Raw genomic sequence first — 22,688 nt, 5'->3', positions numbered from 1 at the left:
TCGGCATTTTATCCACTGAGCCACAAGCAATATAGATGGGATAGTGCTCTTTCTGAATTTCAAAAAAAGAGAAATTCTATGCTGGATCTGATTATCATCAATAGGGAAAAACTGACTGTGGTGAGAATGATAGGAACTCTTGCTGAAAGTGACATCTATTTCCTACAGTTTGTAACAGAAGAGGAGAAAGTCAGTCATGGTCTGACATGCTCCCTAGATTTGGGAAGTCTTTTTTTTTTAAGAGTTTAAAGGAAGTACAAATACAGTCCTGTGGTCTTGAATTTTACAGAAGAAGATAACCCAAAAGGGATGAGAAGTTCTCAAGAAAGAGATTGTGAAGACACAAAGGAAGAAGTCTAATGAGGAAAAATGAAACAGGAATTATTTGAAAATACCTATATGGAAGCACAGGCAACTCACCAGCTAACTTGATTTTTTTTTTAAAGGCAAGTCCAGAAGATGGATGCAAGGGAAGGTAACAGAGGATGAATACAAAAGCATGTCATAGACCTCTAAGAATAGTACAAAAATGCAGCATAAGCTGTGGCTTGGGAGCAAAGGTAAGGACAGCCAAAATGATCAGGGAACAGAGGAGGAGCTAAGATGCCATAAGACCACTGCTTGGGCTGGATGGGATGAGGATATCTGATAAGAAAGATGGCAATATTGCCCAGGATTTGTTTTGCTTCTGTTTTCTCTGCCAAGTAGAATGACCCATAGATCACTTTATATACAGAACAAAAGAGTTAACAAAGAGGAAGTTAACCCAAAGATAAGAAGGGAATAATAAGCAAACAGCCAGCTACCTTGAATGAACTCAAGGCACCTAGCCCAATAGAACTATATCCTCAAACACTGAAAGCACTGGCAGATGTGACTGCTGAGCCCATCAGTGATCTCTGAAAGAGAGGAGAAAATGGGAAGGGTATTGCTGTAGTAGAATAGGGCAAAATTTTGATTTTCTGAAACTGGTAGTGAATGAAATCTTCAGGCTATAAGTCACTGAGTTTGGCTTCATTAGAGAGAGTGAACATGTAGAAAGGAAAATGGTGACCAGTAAGATTCAACATAGCTTAATCAAGAATTAATCAGATTAACCTTTCCTTTTTGGACTGAATTTCTAAACTACTCATTCAGAGGAATATTATAGATACAGTTTGCTTTGATTTTAGCAATGAATTTGATAAAGTCTCAATTTTTTTGTTAATTTTTATTTTAAGTTCCAAGTTCTCTTCTCCTCACCCATTGAGAGGCAAGAAATATGATACATTGTATTATAAAGTCACCTCATGTCATTCTTGTGGACAAAACGGAAGCTAAACAATGCCACGGTTAGTAGTCAGCAATGGTTTTATGCCAACTTATAATAAGGTCTACAGAGGAGTGTCCCAGGGATATGTGCTTGGGCCCATGATCTTTCATTTTTTTATCATTGTAATTCTTACCAAATGTTCAGGTGATACAAAGCTAAATGGAATAACTAATACCCTGGATGATAGAATCAGGATCTTAAATGATCTTGACTGTCTAGAATATTGGGCGAAATTGAATAAGATGAAATTGAATAGAGTAAATATAAAGTTTTCTCAACTATATAAGTTCAAGTTTGACATCAGTGTTTAAATAGTAATTTTTTTTTGTTTGTTTTTTAATCAGGGGGAAGGGGGAGGAGATTAGTGGACAGCAAGGTCAAAATGACTCAACAGTGTGATATGACAGCATTCTCCCTCCCACCCCCAAATAATAAAGAACTCATGAGCTAGGATAGGAGAGACATAAGTCCCAGGAACAGGGAGGTGCTCATCCCTTCTACTCCGCCTTAGTCAAACCACATCTGGAAGGAGGAAGAAAAGAAGGGAATAAGCTTTTATCATCTACCTACTTTCTGCCAAACCCCGTGCTGAGAGTTTTACAAATAACATTTCATTTGATCTGGAGAATTGCCCTCAGTTTTACACATTATAGTGTTGTTTAAACATTTTTCAGTCATGTCCAACTCTTCATGACCCCATTTGGGATTTTCTTAGTAGAGGTACTGGAATGATTTGCCATTTCCTTCTCCAGCTCATTTCACAGATGAGGAAACTGAGGTAAAGGGGGTAAAGTGACTTGCCCAGGGTCATACAAGTACTAGGTGTCTGAAGCCAGATTTGAACTCACAAAAACTAGACTTCTTGACTCCAGGGAGGGCACTCTATCCACTGTGTCATCTAGCTGTCCCTTTAGTTAATATATTAAATATACTAGAAATAAGAATGATGAAAAACCTCAAGTTCATGCCTTATAAGGATCAATTGAAGGAAATGGGATCGTTCAGCTTGGAGAAAAAATGTCTTGGAAAGACAGAAGAACTGTCTTTAAGTGTTTGAAACGCTGTCATATGGAAGAGGGATTGGACTGATTCTGTTTGACCCTATAGGGCAGAAGTAGGGGAAGAATGTGGAAACGACATCAGGCTTGATGCCAGGAAAACTTCCCTAACAATTAGAGCTGCCTCAAAGTGGGAAGACTATCTCAGCTGGTTGTATGTTTCCTCTTATTGGAGTTTATGCAAAGCTTGGATGACCACTTGTAGGGTATGTTGTGGGGGGTTTCATTTTTGGCTACAAGTCTTCTGAGGACCTTTGCAGTTCTGAAATTGGGTCATTCTGTCACATATATAAAGAGCATTTAAGTCTATGAACAATAGCAAAGAAAGTAACACCAAAAAATCAGTGAGTATACAAGTCACTGCATTTCTGTTATCTCGAAAGGAACAAAAGTTGTGTCCTAATGTTAGTAAGGTAGTAATAAAGTCAGAGTTTATATTCGCCATGAATTATGTTTTTGTTTAACATCATCTTTATTTGTTTAGTTCTAGTCAGCCTGTGTATTATTCTTTTGGTCCCGTTTTCCTCATACGGCATCACTTAAAATCATATATTTCATCTTCTCATATTTATTTGAATTTTTCACATTTATTTGAAATGGAAAATCTGCCAAAGGGAATGGTCTATATCCTTCTATTAATAATGTCCCACCATTTCTCAACCCACTATCATGTAAGTATTCTTATAGGTAAACTGGTGTAATGAAAGACACTTAGAGAGTAAGAAGACGAGTTCAAATTATGATTTTCGCTAACTGTAATAAGCTCTGTGAAAGTAGGGGTCCTGCCTTAATTATCATTTTATCTCCTCTAATGTCTACCACAGCCCTTTATACATTATTTCTTCAGGCTAAATTTTCCTAGTTCATATGATGTCTTTTATTATAACATACTGTCCAGGTCCCTTGATCCCCTTTGCTTTGATACTATCAGGATAGAGAAGAGATCTCCTTGCCTATAAATAAATCAATAGACAAATGTTTGACTCCTTGCTATGTGTAAGACACCATATTAGGCACTGAGGGAGACATAAGTGGGAGACATAAGTCCTTAGTCCCAGCCCTTAGCGAGTTTCTAATTTAGTTGGAGAGGCAAGACTTGCATACTGTAAAATAGAACTGGAAATACCAGGTAATTATCTACCGTTCGGGTGTTGAACCAAACTTCACCCTTGTGGACTTAAATATTTTTTTAACCTGTTCTCTAAGATCTCCTCCATCTCTGACAGTCTATGACTCTGAGCACAGCTCTGCTCTGAAGACCTAAGTAATGCCCAGGATTACACACTCTAAGATCCTCAGGTAGAATCCTTTGGCTTCTTCCTCTCCATTTAGCTAAGGGTAGCATATCATTACTTTTACGATGCTCCTGTTTCTATTTTCAATTTTCAGATTCTACATGGGAAGAATAGATCCATAACTAGAGTTAGAAGGGAACTCAGAGGCCATCCAAGCCATTTTACAGTTAAGGAAACTTAGGCCCAGGAAGTTGTGACTGGCTCAAGGTCACATAGGTAGGATTTGAATTCATGTCTTCTGATTCTGGAACTATCGTTCTTTCTCTGGCACTATGCTGCTAACATTGGAAATAGATTGCAGTCCCTTGTTTAGTTGACTTCTATTTGACTTTCTTGGATATTCAAGGATATCCTCTTTCTTCTTTCTCCATCTTTTATCCACCTAAACCAAGTAATAAGGTATTTGCTCAGAATCAATCACCCTGGTGTGGGGCTCCCCATTTTATTTATTTCTTTCCTGGGCCATCAGGTAAGCAATTCCCCAGCTCAACTTCTTCAAAGAGGCTGTCACATGACCAACAAAGGGAACACGAAGCCTAGCTTTGAGGTTAGGATCCCCCTAAAATGAAAGTAGTTTGGTTTTGTAAGAGTCCCCAGGAAATCCTTCCAATATCCTTTTCTTCCTTCTTTGGCCATTTCTGAGATCTCTAACTGGGAATCTGGTATGGAACATCCCCACATAATTCCCAGATATTAGACATCTGTGGAATCACCTAAGATTTCAGTGACTTCATCTAGATGCATAAAGACCCCATGTTTAATGTTTATCAGACATCCCCTATGACTGCTGTTGACCCACAATCCTATTTTCAGGCCTTTCTGATAAGACAATGCCCCATAGAAGGCTAATTGAAATTATGCAAAAGGTGTGAAGTACCCAATGAGTACACATGGTTTGAGCCTTAGAATATATCTTATTTAGGCCAAGTATTACCTCTTCTCTTTTGTAGGCGGCATGACATATTATTTCCCCTGGAATCACCATTGAGTTCAAGCCTGAGTGTTGGCATTTACTAGCCTTGTGACTTTACAAATCTTACGACCTCCCTGGGTTTTGATGTACTCATCTTTAAAACGAAAGGGCTGGAACAAATGAAGAATAACAAGGCTGTGAGAAGTTCAGGTCAATCTCAGTGGCATCTGTAGTCTTAAAGAAGTTTTTTTTGTTCTTTTTAAACCATCCATTCTTTTGGCTTCATTGTCAAGAATAACTTTCCCCATGTGAGGAACTTAAAGTGATAACTGTGATTCCACTCACCCATGAGCAGGCCTGGTTAATGGGGTCCTGGGGCCATTTTATAATTTGATTTCTCAGGCAGTGTGTTTTCTCCTTCCCAAGAACAGATTCCATCTAGGGAAGCTCTAGAATTATTCACACCCCATTTGAGCTCGAAATGGGTGGCATGAGTCATCTAGAGAAAGAATTTCCTTTCCCTGAGACATTCATTAAAATCATCACCTAGGGACTTCAATTGATTTCATTTCCAAACAACTTTTTCTTCATCAAACAAAGGGAAAATTAGAGGGGACAATAAAATTATTTCCTGTTACAAGCATCACCCTAATGTGGTCAGGAAAAAAATGACCCCTTCAGGGTTAAATACAGCCAGAGATTTTTTCCCAAATAGTCAGTATTTTTAAATTGCAAAATTGTCTCCTGTTTAAGAAGTTGTCTCTGACATTTAAGAAGTCTAAGCTCATTTCTCCAAGGGAAGCGATAATGCAATGGGTTTGGATTTTTATTTGTTTTTCAATCTGTTATTATTTGTCTCTGGGACTAAAGGGGATAGAATAGCATTCCCTAGAATCTTAGGGGAGTGGGGAATTTATAGGAATATTGTATAATTTTGTGGATCATCTGTATGACCTTAATTGAATTGGCCCCAGATTCTATCAAAAGAAATGGCTTTGAAAGTCTCACTATTTTATAATGAAAGGCCTTATACTACATTAATTTCTGTTACTGATGCTGTTTTCTGAATGAGACAAAATTCCTGATTAAACTATATGGACTCCCTGAATTATAAACACCTGATTTATGAATGATATCCATGAGTGGCCAATGCAGGCTTGGGAGAGGGGGTTATGCAACAGAGCATAAGATGTATTTGTTGAGCTGCCATTGGTGATGTTCTGGGTGGCCAATGGCGCCATGCTGCCTAGCAGAAATAAACAAGAAGGGGAAATGATGCAGAAAGAGCATATTTCTGGCCTTTATGTTCCCAGTGGGAAAAATGGTACAGACTCAGTGTCATACATGGTGGTTAGGTTTCCAGGCCTGCCCACAAAATGCTATTGAAACCAAATTATCATAGATATGTTACTCTAATACCCAATTATGGGTTAAATAAGCCTTTTATGAGTTGGCCCAGGGGACTGACCACCATGTATTACATTGACATTCAAATCCTTTTCTCATAGGAATTAAAAACTATCTCAGAAATGAGTTTTTGGATCACAATGAGCTTAAGTTGGGAATTCCTTGTAGTATAGTTGAAAGGACATGGGATCTGAAATCATAGAAACTGCATGCAATTCCCATCTATGGCACCTACCACCTATGTGACTGAACAAGTCATTTCAATTCTCTGGTCCTCAGTTTCCTTGTATGTAAAAGGAGATGGTTGTACTTGATGACTGACCTCTAAGATCTTTTCCAGCTCTTCATTTATTATCCTGTGAACCCATGTCTGAAAAGCTTGGCTTCTTCCTTACCACGTTCTACCCTAGCTGTGCTAATGCTTGACTATTGTCCACCACCCTCCAGGGAAATCAGGGATAACCACAAAGTCTCCATTTTGATATGATACCTTCATTTTCTACCATCTCCCTTGTTTGTACACCTCTGATCTGCTGTTCAAGTACAACTTTAGCCTCTGGTATGAGGGCTTGCTGAACTTAATCTCTTTCAGTGGGTAAAATGGAGCTAATAATACTTGAGACTACCTACTTCTTGGGGTCAGCAGGCACCTCAGATGAGACAACACGTTTTAAAGTTCTTTACAAATCTGAAATTAGGGCAAAGATATTCCAGTGCCTTGTACATTTCTTTCTTTAAATTTTTGACTGTATGATTTCATTGGTGTATGGAATTTTTGGTGAAGAAATTCCCTCTGCCAAATCATATTGGCAACTACTGGGAGATTTATAGTGTCTTGCTTCTTTTCCTGCAGGGCCAAGGAGATTAAGACTAAGTTGGGCACTCTCCTGCAGAAGCCTGATGCGACCATCGACTTTATCATACCATATCCCGATAAGCCAGAAAAGCCTGTGAAGACCCAAAAGTGAGTATTGAATAAACATCAACCACTTCCCTCCAAGGATTGGCACTTTGATATGAATGACCCCTTTCATCTGTAGAATGCCCAAGATTAGAGCTTCAGGAAGCACCCTCCCCACCAAGAACCCCCAGAGATCTGGCTAGCGAATAAAGTCATAGGGTATCTCATATCTCTCCTGCCCATGGCATCAGGCAGTGAATGTTGGGGGCATCCTACAAAACAAAACAGTAGGTCCTTCCCTAGAAGACCAGAGAATATCATGGAAGAGACAAAACTCATGTATATGACATGGCTTCAGAAACTTAACTAAAGGCCCCCAACATACATCTTACATTTGGGCTCAATGAAACCATTTCACAAGGGTCACAGATCATGTAGGCAATGGTCTGTCTGGGAAAAGATCTGGGAGATTTAGTTGACTGCAAACTGAGTATCAGTCTATAGTGTGATATTGTAGCAGAAAGACCCCCTCCCTTCAAACAAGCATATTCTTAGGCTGCCCTGAGAGTTATAGAATTCAAGACTAGGTAGGTCATAATCCCAATGCATCTGTCCCTGTCCAACCATATGTGGAATACTATGTTCAGTTCTGGGCATCACAGTTAAGAAAAACTAGTGACAAACTGGAGCACACCCCAAGGAAGATGAGCAATATGGTGTGAGGCCTCAACGTCACAGGAGTTTTAGTTGAAGAAACTTGGGATATTTAGCTTGGAGAAGTCACAGTGGAGAGCTGTAGATGCAGGATTAATTATCTTCCAGTATTTTCAGGGCTCTCATGAAGAAGAGGGATTGAATTTGTCCTGCTTGGCACCAGAAAGAGAAAGAAGGATTTGAAACAATGGGAGGAAGGTATAAAGAGCTAATTTTCAGCTCCATGTAAGGAAAAAAAAAAACAAAACTCTTCCTAACAATTAGAGATATCCAAAAGTGGAATGATTTGTATCAGGAATAATGGGCTGCCCTTCACTAAGGGTCTTCCAATGGAGTCTGAATACCCATTTATTGGCTATGTTGTAGAAGGAATTCTTGTGTCCTGCTGTGGAGTGGATAATCTCTGAAGCCCCTTCCAACTCTGATTCTCTGTAATTCTAACTTTGTGATTCTGAGTGGTTATAGTGAAAGTATTTAATCATACCCAGTAGTTGTGGTTTGGTTGAAAAAAAGCAATAGTCGTGGAGTCAAAACACTTGGGTACCAGTCCCAATTCTGACACTTACCAGCTTCATGACTTTAGTAAATTAATTAACTTCTTTGGAGCCTCAGTTACTCCATCTATAAAATGGAGATAATAATAATACTTGTAATGACCTACATCAGAGAATTTTGTGATGGGAAAAAAAAGCTTTGTAAGCCTTATAGAGATATATAAAAATTTATTATTACTCAAGGATTTATAGAATTCTTAACCTAAAACAAACCTAGAGACTCCATGGTTTAACGTGACTAGAGAAGCGGGAGAGAGCTTTATCCAAAGCACAAAGGAAGTTAAAATAAGTTTTAATTTAGAAGAAATAAAACAACTTTCTCAGCATAAAAACCCCTGACCTTGTCCTTCCATTCAATGACAAATAGCTTTGGCCTACCCAGCTACTTGACTCTGATACTGATATATCATGTGGCTTCAGTGAGACAACATAATTAAAGGGTTACATTCATGTTCATTTCCTTGTTTCATGAAAGATTCCAAGGGGTTTCCAAGAACCCTAGGAAATTCCCAGGGAAATTCTGGACTAGAAATGGTGACCCTAAAATACACTTTAACTGATGTAACCCTTTTAAGAAGAAAATGGACATGGAAACTGGGAATAGGTCAAGAATTAAAGGACTTACTAGATGTCTACCAACCAATATGTATCATCTATATTAATCTCCATATTTTAAAGATAAGGAAACTGGGTACTAGAGAAGCCAAATTACTCGCCCAAGGTCCGAGAGTAGTAATAAATAGTAAAGCAGAAATTTGAATATAAGTTATCTGACTCCCAGTTTTAATACTCCTTCCATTAGGCTTTCCTTTCCATTCCTTAGAATGGAAAGAAAATAGAATTCAAACTCAGTAAATCTAGGCTCTGGTCAGTGTGGCATAATAGAAAGTCCTCACTGGAATGAGGACCTCTCTTTGGACCTCAGTTTCTTTATCTGCATGCTAGGTGATGCAATGGATAGAGTGCTAACCCTGGAGTCAGGAAGACCTAAGTTTAAATCCAGTCTCAGATTCTAGCTATGTGACCCTGGGCAAGTCAATTTAACCCTGTTTGCCTCAGTTTCCTCATCTGCAAAGTGAACTGGAGAAGCAAATGACAAACCACTCCAGGATCTTTGCCAAGAAAACCCCCGAAAGGGTCATGAAGAGTCAGATATGATTGAAAAACGACTAAATAAACAAAAGGCCAAATGCCTCTGTTGTGAGAATCAATGGATTTAATATGTGCAGAAATGCTCCTTAGGGAAGGATACTTTGGCCTCATTTTGTAAGGGCAGAGGCTATAGATAGGGCAGGAAAGGCAACCCAAGATCTCAGAGTTGGAAGGGACCTTCCATCTAGTCCATCTTATGTCTTAACTGGCCTGTTTCCTGAAATATTACCAGACAAATGGCCACGTAGCCTTTGATTGAAGAACTTCACTCAGGGGAAAACCTACTACTTCTGAGGTACTTCTGGGTAACTCTGATTTGTAGGAGTTTTTTTTTTTTTTTGTCTTGTTTTGTTTTTTGTTGTTGTTTTTTATTTGTCTCTGGGCAACCTCCACCTGCTGCTGAGGTATAGGGTGTGTTCAGAGAAGACTAGTACCTGTGGCGTAAGGGCTGCTGAGCCCTTTACAGGGCTGCTTTCCACATTTGGTGTCCACCTGATCTACCTAACTCTCTCCTATGCCTCCAAGAAGCTGTAGCATACTCAGTGGCAACACCGAGTAACTGTTTCAGCAGATGGGCTGAACCAGGTTGAGAGTAACCAAGGGGTCTCAAACCGGTCGGTGAGTTAGGGAAGTATCTACCCCAAGCAAGGAAGTAGAATGGGGAAGGAGAACAATTTGTTCCAATGGCCATGAAGGCAGCTGAAACAGACTCTGTGGAGTGCTTAGAGCTTGGTCAGACATCAAAGGCGCCAAGGTCATTCCCTGTATCATCCCCAGTCGTCTTGATTTTTTCCTGCCACTGGATTTGATAACTTTGGAAGAGAGAGTGAGGCTGATGACTTCATGCAACTCTGCCTCACTTAAGTCTAATTTATGTATGAATCAAAAGACATTACTATTTTACCATTTTTACCTATCTCAAAGTCCTGTGGCAGCAGGCAAGTGACAAAGCACAGGTGTGGATAGACTGGGAGCTGTAGTCACAATCCGGCAAATAAGTGGCCCAGGCCATAGGGTCATCTTCTCCATGGAAGCAGCAGTGGGATTTGGCAGCCCCCTGGGTGTCTGAGCAGCCTTTCAAGGATTGCACTGCTCACCTCTTGGTGTGAGGAAGGGCCTAGAAAAAGGACCCTAAAAATTGTCTGCTTACCCAACCCTGGCCCAGTTACCATGACAGGCAGGTCATGGTATCCTGCATCAAAACACACACACACACACACACACACACACACACACACACACATGCAAATGTACAAAAACTTCTGCAAAGATGATTCCACTCACCACTGGTACGTGGAAAGTACGCACACTTACAGAAAATACAAAATCCTGTAGACTTGAAAGACAAACAGTTCTTGCTGTTAGGGAACTCAGCAGGCATTACATCCAAATGGTAGCCCTGAGTGAAACAAGGCTGGCAAAGGAAGGTCAACTTACTGAAGTCAGAGGAGACACGTGTTTTTCTGGAGTGGTCAAAGTGAAGGGGAACACCATAAAGCTGGTGTAGGTTCTGTGATCAAAACTAATATAGCCAACAAGCTTGTATGCCTACCAAAAGAAGTGAACAACAGACTCATGACAATGAGACAATTTTAGGAAAATGCCATGCCACTATCATCAGTTTCTATCCTCCCACCACGAAGAACCCTGATGAAGTCAAAGAAAAATTTTGTGAAGACCTGGAGACCCTTATCGTGCCAAAAAGGACAAGCTTATAATTCTGGTTGACTTTAATGCTAGAATAGGCTCAGACTGCCAGATGTGTCAGACAGTACTTGGGAGGAATGGAGTTGGAAACAGCAATAGCAACAGTCACTTACTACTGAAGATTTGCACATCTCATGACCTTCTCATCACCAACACTGTCTTCCATTTACCTAAATGTAATAAAACTTCATGGATGCACTCTTTCAGCAAACATGGAATTTAATAGACTATGTGATTGTAAGGAGAAGAAAGAGAGAGGATGTGAGTATAATGAAAGCATTGTGTGGCACAGAGGGCTGGACTGATCATAGACTTATCCTCTCCAAGCTAAACATTCACATTCAACAAAAGCAGAGGCCCCAAGGCAAAATGACTTCCAGAAGAATTGATGTCAACAGATTAGAGCCCTTCTCTGAAAGGGAACAGTTTGTTGCTAACTTGGGAGAAAATTGAGCCAACATACAGCTGGCAACAGTGGAGCAGAAGAGAAGTGAGCAGGGCTGAACACTTTCATAGTGTCCTCAACAGACTGTCATCAATCAATGCTGAAACCATTGACTATTTACCTCAGACTGAAGTCAATCTCTCTCTAGCTGAAATTCCACCTGAAGAAGAGGTTTTGAATGCCATTAGGCTCCTTTAGCGTGGTAAAGCACCTGGTCCTGATTCTCTTCTAGATTTGCAAGGTGTGTGTGTGGGGGGCGGTCCATTGCTCATATAAAAGCTGACTGAAAATTTTCTGGGTTACATGGCAAGAAGAGTTATCCCCCAGGAGTTCAAGGATGCCTCCATTGTCTATCTCTATAAAAGTGAAGGAAATAGATTGTCTTGTGACAAACACAGGGTGATCTCTCTTTTAGTAGTCATTGCTGGCAAGATTCTTTCCAGAGACCTTCTTAATGGGCTGATCCCTCACCTGGATGATAGTCATCTACCTGAAAGCCATTGTGGCTTCAGAAAGGGCTGAAGAATGGTTGATATGGTGTTTGCTGCCCAACAACTTTAAGAAAAATGCCAAGAGCAGAACAAAAGTCTGTATACAACATTTGTAGATCTGACCAAGGCCTTCGATACTCTCATTTGTGAGGGCTTATGGAAAATTATGTCAAAATTTGATTGCCCAGAGAAGTTCAGCAGTATTGTATGTCAATTTCATGATGGCATGCTTGCCCAAGTTCTAGATAATGGACAATGCTCTCACACTGCTCCAGTCACCAATGGAATGAAACAGGGTTGTATAGTTGCTTCCATGCTTTTTAGCATCATGTTCTCAGCCCTGTTGTCAAACACCTTCAATGAAGATGAACACCACAACAAGGTTAGCTACTGCACTGATGCTAAATTCTTTAACTTGAAAAAGCTTCAAACTAAGACCAAAGTGGAGGGAGTGTTGGTGCATGATTTTTTTGCTTTCAGACAATTGTGCACTCAATGCAGCCTCTGAAGCCGAGATGCAAGGAAGTATGAATCCATTGATTCTCTGTTGCTTGTGCTAATTTTGGCCTAACAATTAACACCAAGAAGACACTGATGCTCCATCAGCCAGCATCATACCATCCATATGTGGAACCATTGGTTACAGCAAATGGAGAAGTTTTAAATTCTGTGGATAAATTCACTTATCTTGGAAGTATACTTTCCGAGGATTCCATGAGAATGGTTTGAAGGAAATGGGAGTGTTTACCTTGGAGAGGAGAAGGCTCAGGAGAAACATAAGAGGGGTCTTCAAGTATTGAAAGACTATCATAAGGAAGAAGGATTAGCTTTATTCTGCTGGGTCAGCAAAAAGCATTCTCATATGCTAAGGTATGGGAACTTTCACCATCTTGGTTGACCTCCTCTGGACATTGTAGCTTATCAATGTCCTTCTTAAAATGTGCCCAGAACTGAAACACAGTACTCCATACATGATCTGACATAGGTATTGTGGACCTATCACTTCCTTATTCCTAGAAGCTGTGACTCTCAATGCAGCCTGTGAACACATTAACTTGGGGGAGGAGCTGTCATATCACACCATTATATCATGTTGAATTATTTTTTTATTGGACAAGTGATTTCAATTCTGTGTCTAACCATGCTTCTAACCCTCTACCCATGAAGATCAATAACTTCTCTTTACTTTAATAGTCTTAGAGTTTCCTCAGACATTCAGACTTTAAGAGGTTAAATAGTTTACCTAGTGTCATACAATTAAGTCTGAGTCAAGAGGTGAGATTTGAACACAGGTCTTCTTGGCTTTGAGGCCAACTCTACTACACAATAGCTGTCTCTGGGACTTAATGCCCATTCACATCCCCAGATCTTTTTAAGATAAACTCCTGTCCTTCATTTTATTCTTGTGCATCTGAGGACCCAAGTGTAATATAGTTATTCCTATCACATTTTTGTAAATTATATATTTTTTCAATTAACATGCATGCTTTTCTGTCTCCCATTTTCTTCTTGACCCTACTGGGAAACAAAAAGAAATCCCTTGTAACAAATATGCATAATCAGGCCAAATAAATTCCCACATTGGCCATGTCAAAAAATAGGTTTCATTCTTCATATTTAGTCCATCACCCTTTCGTTAAGAGGTAACAATAATACTAATAGCTAGCATTTATATAGTACTTACTATGTGCCAGGTACTCTACAAAGCCCTTTACAAATATAAGTTCATTTGATCCTCACAACAACCCTGGAAGGTAGTTACTATTATTATACCCATTTTACAATTGAGAAAACTGAAATAAATGAGAGTTTAGTGACTTTCCCAGGGTCACATAGCTAATACATATCTGAGGCTGGTTTTGAACTCAGCAGGCCTGTGCTCTATTCATTCTATCAACCTAGTTGGCTAGCATTCTTTATCATAGGTCCTCTGGAAAGGTGCTTGATAATATCCTTGATCAGCTTTTTTAAGTCTCTCAAAATTATTCATCTTTACAATATTATTGTTACAGTATAAATTGTTCTCCTGGTTCCTCTCACTTCACTCTGCATCAGGTAATACACATCTTCCCAGGTTTCTTTGAAACTGTCCACTTCATCATTTCTCACAAAACAATAATATTCCATTCTATTAGCATACCATAATTTGTTAAGCCATTCCACAGCTTATGTGTACCTTCTTAGTGTCTTTGCAACCACAAAAAGAACTATTATAAACATTTTGACATATAGGATCTTTTCCTCTTTCTGTTATCACTTTGTATCTTCAGTGTAAAAAATTGTAAAGCTGCCTCAGTCCCCAAAATGTACATTGATTCCATTGAAATTTAATAAGACATGCGCTCTCTTAGCCATCCCCAACCTTTCTTTTTGGGTTCCTAGACTAAAAGAATATTTATAGTAAGTACAGCAAACATCTAAATTATCTCATCTGTAAATGGAGATTATTTTCAGGGGGCAGCTTAGAGAGGAAGGCTAGAGAAGCAGTCTGAATATAAGACTAGGAGTAGGAAGATTGTAGGTCCTAGTCCCACTTCCATCCAACAATCCTCATACGAACACCCTCTCCCTCTGCCTCTTAGAATCTCTGACTTCCTTTAATGTTCAGCTCAAATACCACTTTCTTCAGAAGGCCTTTCCCAGACTTTCTCTCTCTTTCCTCCCCCATCCAGTGTCCTTCCCTCTGTGACTACTTTCCACCTGCTCTGTTTTTATCTTATACTTGCAGATTTATATGTATGTTGTCTACCCCAGTTAGGATATAAATACCTGGGATCAGAGGTTTTTTGGCTTTTTTTTTGTTCTTAGCACAGTGCCTAGCACATAGTAAGCTCTTAATAAATGCTTATTAATTGACTTTTGATTGGCCTTGGGCTTCAGTTTCTTTATTTGTAAAATAAAGAGCTGAACCTGATAATTTCTGAGGTCCCTTCTATTTCTAAAAGTCTATAAATCTGTGAGTCTCCTACCTAAATGCTTTGAATAAGATTTAATAACATAAAAATCTTTCCCCACTTACCCATATATGAAAGAGAAAACAATATTTATATAAATTGGTAAATTCTTTTGTCCAAATACCCATCAATTTAACATAGAATTGAAGGCTTGGGGTAGGAAGAGGCATGCTATTATTTTTACCTTTTTTTTTGTTCATCAACCTAAGTGGTTATTTCCATTCTCCTCCTTTAATTTCTTCAAAGTGATCCTAGCCACAGGAAGGGAGACATAATTGAGTTATCTGCATTTATAAAAGAGAAACTCATCAGTGCAAAGTGGTCATTGGATTATAAAAGCTGCATTTCATAGCTGAGGCTGCAGCAGCAATAGACCATAACCTCCCATTTAAAAGTAAACAAAAAGGCAGTTATTGATCTATTAGAACATATTTTAAAAAAAAAGTGTTAAATACAATATCATGCTTCCTGCTTTGATATACCTACTGCCAGTAGACTATGCATAGCCCTGAACTATTTCACTAAATCCTGGCCTAGATTCAGAAAGAAAGGGCCCACTTTTATAAGCAAATCCAAACCACGGGACCGCTTGTCCACTTCTAATTGTTTATGTGTCCCCTTTTCCCCCCCTTAGTCCCTCCCCTGCCCCAATCTCTTCTGGGAGTTTGGATTGTTTTGGAAAATACCACTTATCCCCAGAAGACATTTGTATGACTCATAATCATGTTCCCTACAGGGAATTGATGTTATAGACCTTTTCCACTCTCAAACTCCCACTCAAATCTCTCTCCTCATTCCATTACTGTTAGCAATTGACTTTGTCCCTTAATTTACAGAGAAGGATTGAGATTGATGGTTTCTTCCTTTATACCTTGAAATATCTTCCTATGGTTACTTTATCTTCTCATTTCCTTAGTTTTCACTGGAGAACTCTTTTCCCTTGGAGGCTTAACCCTTTTACCCCTTGATCCTACCCACTTCTACCTCTTCTGAAACATTGCTCCATCAATTACCTCCTTACACTTATATCTTCAATTTGTTCTCATTGGCTCCTTTCTCTTTGGAGACAAACATGTTCAGCCTTCCCTATGCTAGACACTTTCCTTTGATTCTCAAAAGACCTGGGTTGAACTATGAGTTCTTTCCCTTAGCAGCAAAAATCTAGAACTCGACAGGACCTTAGAAGGTATCTAGTTCAATTTTTTCATTTTACAGATGAAGAAACTACATCCCTCATAGGTTAAGTAATTTGCTTGAAGTCACTCAGGAGGTCACAGACCTAGGATTTTAAATCAAATCCCATGACTTCGCATGTAGCACCTTTTTTTAAATCATGATACTGTTGTCTTCTTTTTACCTGTGTGATTTTGGGCAAATGGCTTATTCATTCTGGTCCTCAGTTTCTTTATCAGTAAAATGAGAGAGTTGGATTAAATGATCTCTCAGGTCCCTTCCAACTTTAAGTCTGTAAAATCCTATTATTCTGATGCATTATTGAGGTAGCATTCTATCTCTCTCTTGCCTTTTACTGAAAAGCGATCTATATTTCAGCCCTCATACACCATTCACTCACTTATTTATCCCTTTCTTCTGCCCTCTTTATTCTCTCTGAATGGTCATTAATGGTTCCTTCATCATCAAATTCAGTGACTTTTTCTCATTCTTCATCTTCCTTGACTTCTCTTCATCTTCCTTAGCATTTACTATTTAGCATTACTCTTCTTCCTTCTTGAAACTATTTACTCTTTCTCTTTTACTATTGTTCTTTCCTTAGTCTTCTACACATAAGTCCACCCTTCCAGCATCTCCTTTATTGATGCCTTTTCCTCTCAAATGTATATATTTCCCAAAGTTCCCAATATTCCCCATCTCCCTTCTCCTTCCTCCTCTGTCTCCTATTCATCTCTCCCTTTTCCTCCTTCCCATCCTCATCTACTTTTAGTTTCAGGTATTACTTGATAATTCCCAAAATTGTTTTCTTCAGCCCTGATCCTCCAAAGCTCCAATCCTTTATTTCCAGCTGCCTGTTGTACATATTTTGCCTGTATGTTTTGCTAGTATGTCAAATTCTGCTTGTTCCTTCCAAGTCTAAGTGTATAATCCTGTTAACTTGCTGAGGTGCCATCCCATCTCTCTCCTGCCTTTCACCCAATAGAATGCTGAATTCATCATTTCTTTCCTCAACCACCCAAACCTCTCTCTAAACTAGCTCCACTTCTAATTTCCCTCACCTCCAATATCTAATTGATCAGTAAGTCCTTTTAATCTTCCTTTTCAATATCTCACCTTCATTTCTATTCCCTCTACTGCTACACCAGATCAATCCCTAATAAGTTCTCATTTGATCTATTGCAACAAGAATTCTAACTGATCTCGCAGCCTGTAATTCATCCTAATGTCTGTGGCCAGGTCTTCCTAATGCATAGCTCAGATAATGCCACTCTTCTATTCAAAAAGCCTTTGTAGTTTCCTCATTGCTTACCAGATAAAGCTCAGCCTTTTTAGTACATCCTTCAAGGCTTTACATGATATAGCTCCAACCTACTTTTCTGGTCCAATCTCTAGCTATTATATAAGTCCTAAAGAATTAGACAGATACATAGATAGACAGACAGATAGATAAAATAGACATAGGTAGAGAGATAGATAAGTAGACAGATAGATAGAGACAGATAAATAAGATAAGATAGACGTGGATAAATAGAAAGATAAGTAGATAGATAAGATAGACATGGATAGATGGATAGATAGAGGCAGATAGATAGACACACAGATAAGATAGACAGACTTGGATAGATAGATAGAATATTTAGTAAGCATTTAGCATGTTCCAAGAACTGTAATAAGTACTAAGGATACAAATACAAGGAAGGAAGACAATCTCTGCCCTTAGGGAGTTTACATTCTAATGAGGGGAAATACACACACATACAAACACATATATGTGTATAAATAAATAGTTATATATATACACACACATATAGTTAGATATATTTGTATGTCTATATGTGTTTGTGTATAAGCTTGTTGTCTAGTAGATTTCAAGGTCCTTGAAGGAGAGACCTTTGAGTTGTATCCTCTAGAGGGCTAGGTAAATATTTGTTGAATTAATGAATCTGTCCTGATCTTTAGTTTATTAAGTACCCACAGTTACTTTTAAGAGTTTAGGTTGGGAAATGCTACTAACTGATTACTACATTAATAGTAATCTACATTATTATCTACAATATAATTTTGATTTTGAAAAAGGATTTGAAAAAGGAGAGCATGCTAAATGCATGGAGAGCCATGACATTGGTCAGTAGGTATCCTGCCTATTTCTTTCTGTTCCTTCCTCCCTTTCTCAAATGAGACAATATTTGAGAAAATGTTTATCACAGTGCCTGGCACATAATAGCCACTATGTAAATGCTAATTCCTTTCTTTTCTCCTTCCCTTTCCATCTCGCTCCCACTTTCACCACCTGATTCCTCTTTTTTAAGCTCATAATTCTCTTAGGAAAGATCACTCCTGCTGCAAAGGATAAGTATCTCATAAAACTAATTACAAAGATAATGTTTCGATTCTGAGTTCCAATGATAGGTCATCAAGAAAGATTTTGCCGCGGGTTGGTGTGGAACAGTGGTCTTCTGAGTGCTTTAAATTATGCTGCATGAAGCATGTATACCTATTTCCACTATGGCTTTGAAAGACAGGGTCTGTCTTGTGGGTTAAGGAAAATGGAACAAGGGAGTAGAGAATCAGCAATGGAACCTTAAGAGTTGAATCAGAGTTGCAGACCATCCTGTTGACTTCCCTGCAACTTTTACCTAAATTCTTCACTTATCAGTTAGTTGTTTCCTATGGAGAAACCACTGGAATACCTAACTTAGGCAGTCTCAGGAGAACCAAATGGATTATCATGAAAGATGTAAAAGTGGAACATGGTAAGAGGGTTTTATGAATTAAACAGAGGCCAAGGCCTAGATAACTCATTTTTCTTTGAAAATGGAGACAAGAATCACAAGAAAATAAAACTATGAATAGGTTGATATAATGGTGCCACCATCTAAGTTTGTAATACAAACATTCAAGGGATTCTTTACATGTTTTGTGAGTTGTTTATGAGTCCAGATTCTTCCCTTTATCCCTATTTGGAAATAAGTTTATTTTGTTTTTACCATTCACTACACCAGAATACCTACTAGAAGGTTGATAAAGATAAGAAGAGAATAGGAGATTCAAATAGTCATCAAGCATGCTTCACAAAAGGAGAAAAGTTTCATAAATATTCATTTTCTCTGCCTGAAATGGCTTCCCCTTTTCTCTGTGCTTAACCAAACTCACCCTTTCCTTCAAGGTTCAGCTAACGTATTATCACCTTCAAGTTACCCTTGACCATTCTAGTCATATCCCTTCTCTAAGCCCCTGTTTTTGAGTGTCTGCAACTTGATCAGTGGGCAGCTTGGTGGCACAGAATTCAAGACCTAGAGTCAGGAAGATTCATCTTTGTGAGTTCAAATCTGGCCCCAGACACTTACTAGCTGTACGACCCTGGGCAAGTCACTTAACTGTTTGCCTCAGTTTATATCTATAAAATCTATAAAAGGAGCTAGAGAAAGAATGGCCAACCACTCCAGTGTCTTTGCTGAGAAAACTCCCGATGGAGTCAAAAAGGGTCAGATACAACTGAAACAACTGAACAACAAAAACTTTATCAGTGTTGAGCATCAGCAAAGTTGGGGATACAAAGAAACATAATGCATGATACCTGCCCTGGTGGATGTTGCCAGCTAGTTGAAGAAGAAACAAGTAGAGAAAAATATAAATTGAATATAAGACATACTTATTTTGTATTCCTCACAGAAGCTAGAAGGGCACTGGGCAAGTTACTGGTGCCCAAGAATATTTGTTGACTAATGAATTGGTTGCAAGTGGTTTCAATCACTGAGCTGGAGCAGGGAGAGAACAAAATGTGCCCTTCAATTTTTCAATCTTGTCTTTTTGATTTCTTGCCAACTGCTTTGGCAAATGCCTTGGTGGAGGCCGTTGAGATAATGAGCAAACATAAGGTTTTGGGATCATTGGTGAATTTCATTTATCCAGACCATCCCTAGAAGAATTAAATGGTTATCTGTAAAATGTTTTTATTTTACCTTATATCTATTCATTGTATCACCATTGGCATTCCAGACCAATCACTTTCCCCCACCTCCAACATACCTTCTCTGTCTTGTCTACTACCTCGAGAATTAGAGTCCACCAAGACCTTTAAAGCTAGGGTGTTTACTGGTCACTTTGATCTGTGTCTCTTTTATTTCCAAAGCCTTGCCTTAATGAAAGGACCGGAGTTCAAAGAATTGAGACAAAATGAACTTTGGTACTTCCTGGGTTGGTAATCAGAATGCTGTGTCTTATGCAGTGGGAGATGCATCCTGCTTGACTTTGTGTCTTTGAATCAATCTGAGCTAATTTAAACCCCAGGCAGACTCTGCAGATGTCCCTTTCAGGGATTTAATTTTGACTGTGATGTGCTGCCATTATTGACCATTAGCCTAGTTTTCAAAAGCCCATTAGAGACAAATTGGATATGGTAACACACTCAAGCCCAGTGTCCTTGCTCACGTGATAGCTCTTTACTGATACCCCTTCCTATTAACTGGAGGAGAAGGGGAGACAGTGAATGCACTTCTATCTGGAGAAAATATTCACAGAGCTAAGCACTCTGGGGGCTTGAAGAACTCAATAAGTTTGCTAGTCCATCTTCCTGCCTCTAGGCAGGGGGGCTTTGATTTCTTTGTTACAAAGTTTTAATGAATCCTTCTATCTCAGCTAAACTAACCATCCAGTCAGCAAATATTATAAGCACTATATTTTGCCCTCAATCTCTTCATTTCACATTCTTTTCTTCTTGGGTTCACAGAAACCTGGCTTTTCCCAGAAGATGCAGCATTCATTTTTTTGTGCAAACAGGGTTAAGTGACTTGACCAAGATCACACAGCTAGTAAGTGTCTGAGTCCAGATTTGAACTCACAACCTCCTGATTCCAGGGCCAGTGCTCTACCTATTGTACCACCTAACTGCCCATGCATTCAATCTTAATCCTCCTTTTCAGTACTCCTTCTCTCATGCCCTAATGCCATCCTGGAGCAGGAGAAGGAAAAGAGGCACATTCATTCCTCCTCACTTCCACATCCAGACCACTTCCTTTGCTACCATCCCTCAGCAAGCTCCCCTCATTTAAAGTGTTTTATCTTTGGATCAGAGTGCTGGACCTGGAGTCAGGAACACCTGAATTCAAATCCTGCCTCAAACACTAACTGTGTGACCTTGGGCACACCACTGAAACTCTGTCTGCCTTGGTTTTCTCATCTATAAAATGAGGATAAAAATAGCACTACCTCCCAGGGTTATTGGTGAGGATCAAATAAGCTAATATTTGTACATTTTTGCAGACCATAAAGTGCTATATAAATGTTAGCTTTTATTATTTGACACCTGGTCTAAATCCTTGTCAGCCCCATATCAACCTGAGTTAACTCAGGGCTACTCATTCACCTTTGGTATCTACATGGCACTCAGTTCTCACCTGCGGTTCCAAGAAGCTACACCCACAGCCTGGTAAACATCTAGGCAGATGGGCTAGCCAGGTTGAGGGTAACAGAAGGGTTTTAAACCCCTTGGTGAGTTGAGTGGGGGAGTATCTACCCAAGCACATGACAACTTCTCCTGGTGGAATGGATGGATGAGAACAATTTGTTCCAAAGGCCATGAAGGAGGTTGAAGCAGGTGCTGTGGAGTGCTTAGAGCTAGGTCAGACATCGAAAATGCCAAGGTCATCCACTGCATCCCAGGCCATCACCAGTTATCTTGATTTTTGTCAAGTGTTATAGCTAGCATTTATATTGATCCTCACAACAACCCTATAAGGTAGGTGCTATTATTATCTGTCCTCATTTTCCAAATCACATAGCTAGTAAGTGTCTGAGGCCAGATTTGAACTCAGGAAGATGGATCTTCCTTGACTCCAGGCCTGGCACTCTATGCAATGTGCCAACTAGCTGCCTCTATAGACATGTATAGGATAGCATAAATTTATGATAAGTTTCATTTATCCATATATCTTATAGAAGACAGTGTTTCATGTACCTTTTTTGGAATCTGAATGAGAATGTGATGAGATGTGAGTAGAGGTGTAAATGCAATCTACATCAGCAGATTACTAATAACTAATTGAGCAATGGCCTACTTTTCTATAGTGTCTGTCCATCCTCCATTCCTGAAATGCTTCCCTCCTGCCCTTTGTTTCGGAATTCCTTACTTCTTTTAAGACTTAGCTCCAGTATTCTATCATTATGAAGTGTTTCCATTCCCTACTTTTGTTAGTGTGCTCCCTCCTTTTCTAAAGTACCTTATTTTGTATTTATCCCATGTATACCAATATGTTGTCTCTCCCAAGAGTCATCAGCATTTATTAAGTGACTACTGTGTCACTAAGCCAAAAGAATGAAAACTCTTCTGAAAGCAGGGGCTGCTTCAGTTTTGTCTTTGTATCTCCATCCCCTAGCACATAGTAGTTACTTAATAATTGCTTATTGATTGATTATATAGTCTTAGCTTCACAACAACCCTACAAGATAGATATGGCCAATCTTATCACCATTTTACAGATGAAGAAACCAAGGAAGAAGGGAGGAAAGGACAAAAGAAGGAGGGAAGTAAAGAAAGAAGGAAGGAAGGTAGGATGAAGGGAAGGATGGAAGGAAGGAAGGAAGGAAGGAAGGAAGGAAGGAAGGAAGGAAGGA

The 22,688-nt window shown here is 39.2% G+C and overlaps 1 protein-coding gene across 1 annotated transcript in view; it reads left to right on the top strand.

Moving 5' to 3' along the window:
• The window catches only part of RGS5 (regulator of G protein signaling 5), a 92,172-nt gene that overhangs the window by 41,863 nt on the left and 27,621 nt on the right, over positions 1 to 22,688 (top strand). The window contains exon 2 of the mRNA XM_027868417.1: positions 6,839 to 6,949. Coding sequence (XP_027724218.1) covers positions 6,839 to 6,949 — 111 coding nt within the window. The remainder of the gene's footprint in view (positions 1 to 6,838; positions 6,950 to 22,688) is intronic.

Source organism: Vombatus ursinus, unplaced genomic scaffold (assembly GCF_900497805.2).
Source record: "Vombatus ursinus unplaced genomic scaffold, bare-nosed wombat genome assembly UNPS02014789.1, whole genome shotgun sequence".
Lineage (NCBI taxonomy): Eukaryota > Metazoa > Chordata > Mammalia > Diprotodontia > Vombatidae > Vombatus > Vombatus ursinus.
Note: the sequence above shows the minus strand (reverse complement) of the source record. Positions and strands in the feature narration are given on the sequence as shown.